This window comes from Oncorhynchus clarkii, chromosome 13, assembly GCF_045791955.1.
Source record: "Oncorhynchus clarkii lewisi isolate Uvic-CL-2024 chromosome 13, UVic_Ocla_1.0, whole genome shotgun sequence".
Taxonomy (NCBI): domain Eukaryota; kingdom Metazoa; phylum Chordata; class Actinopteri; order Salmoniformes; family Salmonidae; genus Oncorhynchus; species Oncorhynchus clarkii.
This window is the reverse complement of record NC_092159.1, coordinates 56067763-56081648: the sequence shown is the minus strand read 5'-3', so window position 1 is coordinate 56081648 and position 13886 is coordinate 56067763. Positions and strand designations below refer to the sequence as shown.

Here is a 13886-nt window from a genome sequence, read left to right as displayed (position 1 = left end):
GTAAAATATACCAATAATGAACACAAACAAGTATCTAGGCAATATGACTCTATGATTACATGCTTATAAAGGAATAAATTATGAATTATTGAATAAATGAACATTTTCCGATAAAGTAAAAATAATTTAACAAATTAACATGTTTTATTTGATGTTATGTCCCTCTCTCTGTTGTTGACTGAAGATTGGGGGGAGCGCAGAGTCAAATTTCGTCTCCGCCTCCTAAAAATGTTCACCCAATCGCTTCCTTCCTGACTTGGACCAGTCTATAAATACAGGCTTCACACTGAAAGTGTATTCATAATTCTCTCAATGATCTTGGAAGTTTGACGCGAACATTAAATTGCGACTTTATGTCAGAAATTGTTTTATTTCCAAGAGAAGTATACATTAGAGTGCGTTTGCAGCGTGCCTATTCCATCGGGTCGCAAGAAAACGTGCTTTGAATAGGCGACTTTTGAAAGGACTTCACATTAACATTCTGACAGTTTGCAGGAGTGCATCTTTGTCAACCAATTTGCGCACCGAACTCAGTGACATTCATTGCAGCCCGTGGGCACAGCAGCAGTTGGATTCTAAAGTCTTGATAGGAAGGAATTTTTCCCTCCAAGAGCAATTCATTGCATTAGCTCAGCGGTCATTTTTTTCGCATGAATCTACTCGACCCCTTCCTGAAGATGACAGACGAACAGGAGAAGTGTTTCTCTGACGCTCCAAGCCCCAGCATGTCTGAGGATTCGGTCGGCTCGCCGTGCCCGTCTGGCTCCGGTTCCGACACCGAGAATACCAGGCCGTCCGATAATCATCTCTTACTGGGTCCAGACGGCGTGCTCGGCGAGTTCAAGAAGGCTGACCAAGACAAGTTCCCTGTATGTATCAGAGATGCGGTGTCTCAGGTGCTGAAGGGTTACGACTGGACTTTGGTGCCCATGCCCGTCCGACTGAACGGCTCCAGCAAAAACAAGCCCCATGTCAAGAGACCCATGAACGCGTTCATGGTGTGGGCTCAAGCCGCCCGGAGGAAACTGGCGGACCAGTACCCACATCTCCACAATGCAGAACTCAGCAAAACCCTGGGGAAACTCTGGAGGTAGGTTACAACTCCTTATCATCACTTTTCCCCGCCGTTGAGGATATTTTTAATTTGATCACCTAATATTGTGCTATTCACAAATAGCTTCTTAGATAAAGCTTGAATTAATAGCAGTGTGAATCTGTTATTTGGAAAGATATATGGTGTATAGCTAGCTACATTTGCAATTCAATAGTGTAAACTATGGGCATAAATTCGATTCGAATTTGTAGTTTTCAAATATTGGGCTATAATAATAACATCTTAATAATAATAGTAATAATTACAGTACTTGTTTCAACACTTCGAAAACGTGTAATATAATACGATACTTGTTCCAGATTACTCAACGAAGGCGAGAAGCGTCCGTTCGTAGAGGAGGCTGAACGCTTGAGGGTGCAGCACAAGAAAGATCACCCGGACTACAAGTACCAGCCCAGAAGGAGAAAATCCGTGAAGAACGGGCAGAGCGAGCCAGAGGACGGCGAACAAACCCACATCTCTTCCGGTGACATCTTTAAAGCTCTCCAGCAAGCCGACTCGCCCGAGTCCAGCATGGGAGAAGTGCATTCTCCCAGTGAACATTCAGGTAAGAACAATTCATTCGAACAATTCATTAAATTGTCGTTCTAGATAATACCAGGTTTACTCAAACTTGCTTTTGGTCGATATAATCATGTTATAATATAATCATGTTAAAGCAGAATGGGAATCACTATTATGCCGGTGAAATAAGAGTTATATTTATATATATATCTTTATATTGTAAATGCCTCTACTATCCTATTCAGAACGTGAATATCAGTGCCTTTAGGGCTCTCATGAACTAACACACATGTCAATGATTTGTGGTTTTTACAAGCCATCATGCAAATCTACCACCTGTCTTTACTCTGCCCACTTATCTCTTCCTCTTTAAAGCACATTAGATAATGGCACCATTCCCTTCATGGCGGGAAACTCCGAAATCTTATCTGCACTTTCTTAATTTCCAAGCATATCTTTATTAGCTCCCTGGTTGCATCATTTGTGTCAATAATATCATGATGGTGTGCAGTGAGATGAACTCTTTGTTTTTCGACCAGCAGGCCAGTCCCAGGGCCCACCTACACCACCGACCACCCCCAAAACAGACCTGGCTGTGGGCAAGGCCGACCTGAAGCGTGAGGGCCGCCCCCTGCAAGAGGGCACGGGCCGCCAGCTCAACATCGACTTCCGAGACGTGGATATCGGCGAGCTGAGCAGCGACGTCATCTCCAACATCGAAGCCTTCGATGTCCATGAGTTCGACCAGTACTTACCGCCCCACGGGCACCCTGGCATGCCTGGCATCAACGGCGCCCAGACGAGCTACACGGGCAGCTACCGCGGCATCAGCTCTAACTCCATTGGCCAGGTGGGTGCTGGAGGCCATGGCTGGATGTCCAAGCAGCAGCAGCCCATCTCCATCCTGAGTGGAGGTGGAGGTACTGGGGGAGAGCAAGGCCAGAGCCAGGGGAGAACCACTCAGATCAAGACGGAGCAGCTGAGCCCCAGTCACTACAGTGAGCAGCAGGGCTCCCCTCCCCAGCATGTCACCTATGGTTCATTCAACCTGCAGCACTACAGTGCCTCATCCTACCCCTCCATTACCCGCGCCCAGTATGACTATTCTGATCACCAGGGCGGCGCCAACTCCTATTATAGCCATGCAGGTGCCCAAGGCTCAGGGCTTTATTCCTTCAGCAGCTATATGAGCCCCAGCCAGAGGCCCATGTATACCCCCATCGCCGACCCCACCGGAGTGCCCTCGGTGCCCACCCAGACCCACAGTCCACAGCACTGGGAGCAGCAGCCTGTCTACACACAGCTCTCCAGGCCCTGAGAGTCCAGAAGTTAGAGGTCAGCCCTTAGCACAGACTGTCCCATAAGAACCCATCTCCTACCAGAGACTCTTATCTCCCAGAATCCTCGGGGGCCCACAAGCCTCTACGCCAACACACCCTCCACCGCCAATATAAAAACAATCAAGAACTTTTTCAAAGTAATGAACATTTATTATCTTGGGAACAACGGCTCACGACAGTGCCTTTTTTAACGCTCGGAGTTGTGATTATATTTTTATAGGTATAATGTTAAAAGAAACTCCGTTTTGAAAAGAGGAATCCTCCGTGAGGATATATTTGTTATAAATATTTTAGTATGTACTGTGTATGTGTTCTGAACTGTCTTTTGGTACTATATCTTTCGGGGGATTTATACGTTTAATGAGGAAGAGATGCTTTAGGTGAACAACGTCCTCCGCGGCCTTACTTCTCGCTCATGTATTTTTGTACAGGAACAGGAAGTCAAAAGAAAATAGTCCCCCTACTCACTGCCTGTCCTCTTTTAATACATTCTGCTTTGATTCTCATGTACATATCTTACTGTAATTGTTTACGAGATCTTATAAGAACTGAGCAAAGTTGGTGTTTAAATAGTTTATGGCCGTGACTTATTATGTGACCATGTCATCAGTGAATTAGACAAATTATCGCTATTTTCTTGTTGCTGCGTTAGCAATTAACACATCAGCGCAAGTTATTGTGTTGGGAATGCTAATAGCATTAGAAAGTGCCATATAGTTTACACCAGGGGCCTTACTGACTGTGTTGGTAGATGTGACTGAGAAATGCTTTGTATTGCCTTCATGCCGTTGGTGCCTGTTGAAGCGCAGTAGAGAGACTCTTTACATTAGCGATGCTAGCGCAGCAGTGTAGCCTAGAAACCACAGCTGAGTTCTCACTTCCTGTCTGTGGAGAGATACAGGAAGTGGCCTTTGACCCCCAGCAGTCTCCCTTCCAGTTGTCGTTCCTCTGGCCTCTTATTCTTTACAGTCTTAACATCTAATTTATTCATTAGCAATTAATTTTATTTGAAAAGTAATAACTATTTTGCATTTTATTCCTTTTTAAGGACTAATTGAGATGAGAAAATATGAACTCTTCTGCAGATGGGTTAGCTGTTTCCATGTGGTACAGATTGTTCTAAGCATCTTTGTTTATTTATAATTTGTAAATGTTTTCAGTTGAAATAGTTATTTTGATGATCTAGTTGTGTACAGATGAATTGTGATCAGACTTGATCTGAAATATGGAAAAAAGAAAAAGCTGGGCATTGTTTTATTCTGACGGATATGGATATCATGGTTATTGGAGCTGTGGCTGCAGTGTGAAGATGTCTATCATGGTTATTGGAGCTGTGGCTGCAGTGTGAAGATGTCTATCATGGTTATTGGAGCTGTGGCTGCAGTCTTTCTATAGAATCACCAGCATACTTTTTTGTTGTTGAAAAAAGTTGTGTTCTTTATTCTCTATTCCATATCTCAGTTCTCATGTTGGCATCTTTGTAATTCAACTGAATTCTTGTTTTCCTAGGTAAAACACGCCATTGTCTTAAAAGAAGCTTATCTTTTGTATTTTATTGTTTCAATAAAAGAAAACATATTGAAAATAAACTCTGTGGTTCTGTTTCAGATATTCAGAGAATGTTATTCTAGATGCAGTATGTACATGCACCCTAGCAGGGGGGTGAACAGTTTTATCCACTACATCATGTCAACTTAGGAGCAGTGGGGTTCCTTTATACCCATAATGCAATGCTTTGTAAGGGAAGTCGACCCACGCTGAGAGAAAACAGTAACATGGAGAAGTCATCTAATGACTCAGAATCACATTAAAAAGGAGGTCAGAACCACTGCAGAACATCAAACAGGAGAAAACACTTAACTTATAAAATAAAGAAAAACTATCTAAAGTAGAAACAAAACACAAAACAATTTTAACATTGTACAACATTGAATCCATGTAAATAGACTAGCCAGTTCCTATGCTATAACCTGTCAACTACGTAGATAATACCACTGTAGAATCAGAATAGGCCTGCGTGTGTAACTTCTTCAAGGCCAACATTTGACATTCATTTATCATGTAAAATACCCTGATGAAGGAATGTCCAAAAGGTTTTAACAAACTTAACTTTAACCCTTACCATAATCCTAACCTTAACCATAACACTAACCTTAACCCTTACCTTAACCATAAACCTAACCCTAAACCCTTACCTTAACCATAACACTAACCTTAACCCTTACCTTAACCATAAACCTAACCCTTATTTTATACATTTCCCTAACCGTAACCTTAGCAAGCAGTTGCTTATCAACAGATAGTTTGATAGTATGAGCATCTACAGATGGACCATCCAAATAAAGTGTTACTACAAATGATTTTCAAAGCGAACTTCCATTGTCCTCCCTAGAGTTCCTGAATATGTTTACATTGTCAGCTTGCTCCACTCTTTATGTTCGTACTCCTTGGTTGGTGAGCCAGGGGGCTACTAGCTTCCTTTCATCCTGTCCTGCAGGCTTCCCATACCATGAGGTCACCGGGCCATCAGTCCTACGGCCTATTGGGATGATGTATGTCCACACCCCTTCCCCCACCATGTATACCCCACTGCTTAGAGAAACAAACTGCACATTAAATTCTGTTTATTCATTACCAGCCATAACATAATGGGATTGCGCCACCCTCTATAAATCAATGACAATGTAAACACAATCAGTGGCTAGGTTGGGGAACTTCATGTTGAGAGAATGTTGCTTTCATGTTGAACGTTAGAGGTAGGGTCTCGGGTGACATCTCTGTCCTCACGTCAAGTGGACTGGATCTCTACCACCAACCCACCACTACCTCACTACCTCACTGACTGGCTGTACATACTGGACTGATAGCACTCACCCCCTATTTCATAATACTCTATAATGTATACTGAGATCTGTGGACTCCCTGGCTGATTGCCCAAAGCCGGGTCTCATAGTGTGTTGTAGCCAACTCTTTTATTGTCATCGTACCTTGCAAGCTGACCTGGAACCAGTAATATGCACCGCCTTAGTGTGCCATGAATGAATACTATACTGGTCCTGTATAGGGAACTTTAACTGTGCATCAAAGGTTAGAATAGAGAAGTGCCCAAATGTAAAATATAATGCACCAATGACATCAGACAAAAACAGGGGAATTAAACAGTGTCGTACAAGATACCCATCTCACCATGGCCGGCTCAAACAAACCAATCAATCAATCAAACGTATTTATAAAGCCATTTTTACATCAGCCGATGTTACAAAGTGCTATACAGACCACACTGAACTTGACCTTTAAAGGTGTAGAATCCCAGCCCATGTCTGGTGTCTGCAGTGTGGTAATGTAGTAAACAGTAGTGTCTGAGTTGGGGATGGTGGTCTGCTTGACCACCAGCCTGGTTATGTAGAAGTGTTTTTGGTTAACGGGGAGGTTGACAGCTTCCCCTCTTTCCCTCTTCCCCACAGCAGGAGGCAGCAGACTGTGTAAGACCCAGACCCCTCGTGCCAAGACCCCCAGAGATCCCCTGAGGCACATCCATCACTGCCTCTCTGCAGTGGCCCAGACCAGGAGCAGGGCAGCGGGGTAGGGGGGAATGGGGCTGAGGAGGGCAGGGGGGCTGAGGGGGCAGGGGGCAGAGGTTAGGAGAGAGCAGCCGAGGATGGTCCACTGGAAAGGAGGAAAACCAGGGAGAGAATGGAAGAGTGGTGAGAGAGAGAGAGAAAGAAGGGGGTGAGAAGGAAGAGAGGGGGGAGAGAGAGAGAGGGAGAGAGAGGGGGGAGATGGGGATAGACACAGATAGAAGAGAAACAGAGGTGGAGAGATTATACAGAGAAACAGTAATTAGTGAATTGAATGTAGTCTGTACTATTGTCATTGAACACAGATGGAACAGTGATTCTTCTGGCGTCATACAGGGTTCGGCTTTTCCTCTTCCTCCAGTCCTGTCATTTCCCAACAGCAGCCTTGCTCTGGACCTCACACCTTTTCTCAAAAACAGCACAGAGAGAAGGCAATAATAACTAATGTCCAAGACATCTGAGAAAATCATCAACACACACTCCTACCATGTGTGTGTGTGTGTGTGTGTGTGTGTGAGTGCGGCATGCATGTGTGTGTGTGAAACAGGATCGCACACAGTCATGCAGAAATGTGCACAGAAATATCCACAGTCCCTGGTCATTACAATACTGTGGGCTGTAACAGAGTCCCTGGTCATTACAATACTGTGGGCTGTAACAGAGTCCCTGGTCATTACAATACTGTGGGCTGTAACAGAGTCCCTGGTCATTACAATACTGTGGGCTGTAACAGAGCCCCTGATCATTACAATACTGTGGGCTGTACAGAGTCCCTGATCATTACAATACTGTGGGCTGTAACAGAGTCCCTGGTCATTACAATACTGTGGGCTGTAACAGAGTCCCTGGTCATTACAATGCTGTGGGCTGTAACAGAGTCCCTGGTCATTACAATGCTGTGGGCTGTACAGAGTCCCTGATCATTACAATACTGTGGGCTGTAACAGAGTCCCTGGTCATTACAATACTGTGGGCTGTAACAGAGTCCCTGGTCATTACAATGCTGTGGGCTGTAACAGAGTCCCTGGTCATTACAATGCTGTGGGCTGTACAGAGTCCCTGATCATTACAATACTGTGGGCTGTAACAGAGTCCCTGGTCATTACAATACTGTGGGCTGTAACAGAGTCCCTGATCATTACAATACTGTGGGCTGTAACAGAGTCCCTGATCATTACAATACTGTGGGCTGTACAGAGTCCCTGGTCATTACAATACTGTGGGCTGTAACAGAGGGTGCTGCTCACCCTGAAATAAAACTAGGGCAGTGACCATGGACCACTTTCACTGGATTTCATCAGATTAGTGTGTCATGTGCCGTAACAGCCTAATAGCCCAGACCCAAGCAGGAAATGACATCAGACTGCGAGGCTTTCCCTTCTTGCTGCTAGCATGGCTGTGACTCATTGAAGGGGCACTGCCATGGCCACATTGGAGCCTCACCCAGTAGTAGACAAACAGAGTAAGGGACATAACCCATCAGCTTCACAACAGCCGTCCACAAGGAAGTGCAATGAATACGTAATACAAGGAAATATATTCACGATCCAGGGCGATGTTTCCGCCAAGGTACAGATCTAGGATCAGCTTCCCCTTGCCCAAGCCTTACATTAACCCTTAGTGGGGATGATGCAAAACTGATCCAGGTACAGCGTCTAAGGGAAACTTCTCCATACACCCACATTCACAGGGGCAAAGGAGGACAACAATAGTTGTAATGAAGGAAATAGAAACATTGGGGATCAATCAATCTCAATCAATTTAATTTATGAATCCCTTTTTACATCAGCAGTTGTGACTGTGCTTTACTGTGACAGTAGAGATGATAGAATGTTGAAAATAGATTGGAAGAATCCCCTCAAACATACTGTTACAGGAATAATCCTGAGAATAATAAATACATTCATGGATTTGCATTAACCTATGATGAGCTTCCCTCAAGCATTTTGTCAGCTCAGCCATGGTAGTGTGTGTTTGTGTGTGTGTGTGTGTGTGTGTGTGTGTGTGTGTGTGTGTGTGTGTGTGTGTGTGTGTGTGTGTGTGTGTGTGTGTGTGTGTGAGAGAGAGAGAGAGAGAGAGAGAGAGAGAGAGAGAGAGAGAGAGAGACATGCATGTCTACAGCAGCAGCTTAGTCCAGTTTGTCAATATGTACAGTATGGATGCGGTCCCAGTGCTACCCCTGAAAAGCAGGATTGGGCTGATGAATGTTCCTGAGGAGGATCGGAAACAAGAGCACATTTTTCTCCCTCTCTTCATTGTCCAGGCAGGCATCTCTTTGCCTCTCCATGGGCAGTTTTCCCAGAACGAGCCCATTAATATTCTACAGGGACGCCTGACCCTTCCGAACCCAATGGGTGGTATTTCTGAGGACAACAAGGAAGAGGGAAAGAAAGGATCCAAATCTGGCCAATCACCCTTGGAGACTGAATGACAATAAAATCTGAAAAACAAAGTGACATGAGACTAAATAAGACAGACAGTACAGATTGTGGGGTGGCTGGGTGTATGTTGGTGTGTGTGCACATGTGTTTGCATGTCTTTAATGGAAGTGCTGAACATGAAAGAGGAAAATCCTATTGATATTCTGCTTTTGATTTGGAGTAGTGTGTGTTGCAAATTCATTAAACTGCACAATGGATGAAATGAAAAACAACAGGAACTTAGAAGCTCTCATTCTGAAACATGCTTGGGGGTCAAAACACTGAATACAAACTTTTTTTGATGACAACTTCAACATCTATTTCACAATTCCCCATAGTGTCTCATCGTTATTAATTTCTTTAACAGCAAGTATTCTTTTTAATCGCTGTCTAGTACACTACAGTCGATGTTTCAAGCTAAAACGTTAGCTTCCTAATTCTCGGCATTTTCTCTTTTCCTATCAAGCCATCTTCCCCCATTTGGACTGAACACAAGGGACATTTTGAATTGACCCCCCATCTAGGTTACTTTTCAATGGCCAGCTACTCCATAAAAGACTGGCTAAAACCAACACACAGCCCCTAGAGGAAACTCTATCTAAATCACAGTGATCAAATGGTCCTTAGTTCAACCCCGCAGCACACACACACACACACGCACGCACGCGCACGCACGCACGCACGCACGCACACACACACACACACACACACACACACACACACACACACACACACACACACACACACACACACACACACACGCACGCACACACACACACACACACACACAACCAGAAGCCAGCACTGGCTGGCCAGTCATGAGGTGCGTTGCCAAGGGAACAATACCCTTAAGTTGAAAACTTGCTGCATCTGGTGATTAGTATTATGGTGGGAGTGGATGACAAACTAGACTTACCTCAAGTCTACCATGTGATTAGTATTATGGTGGGAGTGGATGACAAACTAGACTTACCTCAAGTCTACCATGTGATTAGTATTATGGTGAGAGTGGATGACAAACTAGACTTACCTCAAGTCTACCATGTGATTAGTATTATGGTGAGAGTGGATGACAAACTAGACTTACCTCAAGTCTACCATGTGATTAGTATTATGGTGGGAGTGGATGACAAACTAGACTTACCTCAAGTCTACCATGTGATTAGTATTATGGTGGGAGTGGATGACAAACTAGACTTACCTCAAGTCTACCATGTGATTAGTATTATGGTGAGAGTGGATGACAAACTAGACTTACCTCAAGTCTACCATGTGATTAGTATTATGGTGGGAGTGGATGACAAACTAGACTTACCTCAAGTCTACCATGTGATTAGTATTATGGTGGGAGTGGATGACAAACTAGACTTACCTCAAGTCTACCATGTGATTAGTATTATGGTGGGAGTGGATGACAAACTAGACTTACCTCAAGTCTACCATGTGATTAGTATTATGGTGAGAGTGGATGACAAACTAGACTTACCTCAAGTCTACCATGTGATTAGTATTATGGTGAGAGTGGATGACAAACTAGACTTACCTCAAGTCTACCATGTGATTAGTATTATGGTGGGAGTGGATGACAAACTAGACTTACCTCAAGTCTACCATGTGATTAGTATTATGGTGGGAGTGGATGACAAACTAGACTTACCTCAAGTCTACCATGTGATTAGTATTATGGTGAGAGTGGATGACAAACTAGACTTACCTCAAGTCTACCATGTGATTAGTATTATGGTGAGAGTGGATGACAAACTAGACTTACCTCAAGTCTACCATGTGATTAGTATTATGGTGGGAGTGGATGACAAACTAGACTTACCTCAAGTCTACCATGTGATTAGTATTATGGTGGGAGTGGATGACAAACTAGACTTACCTCAAGTCTACCATGTGATTAGTATTATGGTGAGAGTGGATGACAAACTAGACTTACCTCAAGTCTACCATGTGATTAGTATTATGGTGGGAGTGGATGACAAACTAGACTTACCTCAAGTCTACCATGTGATTAGTATTATGGTGGGAGTGGATGACAAACTAGACTTACCTCAAGTCTACCATGTGATTAGTATTATGGTGAGAGTGGATGACAAACTAGACTTACCTCAAGTCTACCATGTGATTAGTATTATGGTGGGAGTGGATGACAAACTAGACTTACCTCAAGTCTACCATGTGATTAGTATTATGGTGGGAGTGGATGACAAACTAGACTTACCTCAAGTCTACCATGTGATTAGTATTATGGTGGGAGTGGATGACAAACTAGACTTACCTCAAGTCTACCATGTGATTAGTATTATGGTGAGAGTGGATGACAAACTAGACTTACCTCAAGTCTACCATGTGATTAGTATTATGGTGAGAGTGGATGACAAACTAGACTTACCTCAAGTCTACCATGTGATTAGTATTATGGTGGGAGTGGATGACAAACTAGACTTACCTCAAGTCTACCATGTGATTAGTATTATGGTGGGAGTGGATGACAAACTAGACTTACCTCAAGTCTACCATACCTGTGATTAGTATTATGGTGGGAGTGGATGACAAACTAGACTTACCTCAAGTCTACCATGTGATTAGTATTATGGTGAGAGTGGATGACAAACTAGACTTACCTCAAGTCTACCATGTGATTAGTATTATGGTGAGAGTGGATGACAAACTAGACTTACCTCAAGTCTACCATGTGATTAGTATTATGGTGGGAGTGGATGACAAACTAGACTTACCTCAAGTCTACCATGTGATTAGTATTATGGTGGGAGTGGATGACAAACTAGACTTACCTCAAGTCTACCATGTGATTAGTATTATGGTGAGAGTGGATGACAAACTAGACTTACCTCAAGTCTACCATGTGATTAGTATTATGGTGGGAGTGGATGACAAACTAGACTTACCTCAAGTCTACCATGTGATTAGTATTATGGTGGGAGTGGATGACAAACTAGACTTACCTCAAGTCTACCATGTGATTAGTATTATGGTGGGAGTGGATGACAAACTAGACTTACCTCAAGTCTACCATGTGATTAGTATTATGGTGAGAGTGGATGACAAACTAGACTTACCTCAAGTCTACCATGTGATTAGTATTATGGTGAGAGTGGATGACAAACTAGACTTACCTCAAGTCTACCATGTGATTAGTATTATGGTGGGAGTGGATGACAAACTAGACTTACCTCAAGTCTACCATGTGATTAGTATTATGGTGGGAGTGGATGACAAACTAGACTTACCTCAAGTCTACCATACCTGTGATTAGTATTATGGTGGGAGTGGATGACAAACTACACTTACCTCAAGTCTACCATGTGATTAGTTAAGTTTAGAAAAGTAATTCCAATTGTTTAAAGTTATGGGATCATTTAGGTAAGAAATGTGATTAGGGTTGATATGGGATTCAAACCGGCAAACTTGTGTATGGCAACCTGCAAGTCACATCCTCCGTCACCATCTCTATGGTCAGGATTTACACTGATGTTACAAAACATTAAGAACACCTTCCTAATATTGGATGTCCTTTGGGTGGTGGACCATTCTTAATACACACGAGAAACTGTTGAGCGTGAAAAAATGGTACTCATACACAATCCATGTCTCAAGGCTTGAAACTCCTTCTTTAACCTTTCAGCTCCCCTTCATCTACACTGATTGAAGTAGATGTATCAAGTGACATCAATAAGTGATCATAGCTTTCACCTGGATTCCCCTGGTCAGTCTATGTCACGGAAAGAGCAGGTGTTCCTAATGTTTTGTCCACTCATTGTATAACTACAGTCACATGCTTCGTAAACAAAGGGTGTACACTAACAGTGAAATGCTTTCTTATGGGCCCTTGCTAACAATGCAGAGAGATAAATGATAGCACAACACATAAATACACAATGAGTAATGATAACTTCACTATATATACTATTCATATACCAGAACAGTCACAGTCACTGTTGTTCACTATTTTACGATAAGGTAGGCAGACAGCTAGTGTTCTGACACAGCCTTAGACCCCATCTGCATCCCAAATGGCACCCTTTCCCTGTAGGAACGGGTCAAAAGTAGTACACTACATATGTAGTAGGGTGCCATTGGGGAATCAGGCTCAGGAAGTGCCAGTGTGTCTTTGCCCTCTTAACATCCATCTTGTGCCGCCCTATGAGGAAATGCCCCTGTGCCAAGGGTCCAGGCTAGGCCAGGCCAGTCTACTGGAGGCAGTCAACCCATATTGAGCTCACTGTGTGTGTGTGTGTGTGTGTGTGTGTGTGTGTGTGTGTGTGTGTGTGTGTGTGTGTGTGTGTGTGTGTGTGTGTGTGTGTGTGTGTGTGTGTGTGTGTGTGTGTGTGTGTGTGTGTGTGTGTGTGTGTGTGTGTGTGTGTGTGTGTGTGTGCCTGCATATGTACTGTATGTATATGTGTGCAAGTGTGTGTGTTTGCTCCCTCCTCCCTGCCTTTGACTCAGGATGTGGAAGGAACCTGGCACAGGCCCCAGGTCAGTGCTGATAAATGATATTACCATAATCTCATTAAGTGTGTCTGAGGGTCTCATGCGCACCAGACCGGCGGCCAGTGTGTGGGAGAGGTGGGTGGTTGGGAGTGGGGTGGAGCATGGTGGTGGAGGTAGTGGCTAAAACACACACACAAACACAAACAACTGTCTGCATTTAGACACAGATAAATCATCATTCTCCTATTGATCAACAGGTTTGACCTAACAGAAGGGACAGATTTCTCACTGTACGCTGCAGTAGCAGTTGGAGGCTGATTTACTGTGCTGTACTTTTAACATAGAACAAGATGTTATTCCTCATGCCTGTGTCTCATTTGAATAGACTGTAAGATTACAATACCTGATATGAAAGATTTGCGATACAATCAACATATTACAGAACTTATATAAAAGAATAGGAAAGCCTCAA

General features: G+C 43.5%; 1 protein-coding gene across 2 annotated transcripts; it reads left to right on the top strand.

Annotated features, from left to right (window-relative positions):
• Nucleotides 1-296: 296 nt before the first annotated feature.
• On the top strand, nt 297-4565 carry LOC139365125 (transcription factor Sox-9-A-like). 2 transcript variants are annotated; one of them, XM_071102538.1, is made up of 3 exons: nt 297-1090; nt 1414-1661; nt 2161-4565. In XM_071102538.1, exons 1-3 carry the CDS (start codon nt 651-653, stop codon nt 2934-2936), a joined length of 1464 nt encoding a protein of 487 aa, XP_070958639.1. In that variant the 5' UTR covers nt 297-650; the 3' UTR covers nt 2937-4565. The 2 variants fall into 2 exon arrangements, with proteins under 2 accessions (XP_070958639.1, XP_070958638.1); XM_071102537.1 differs by having other exon boundaries at nt 2158-4562.
• The last annotated feature ends 9321 nt before the right edge of the window (nt 4566-13886 follow it).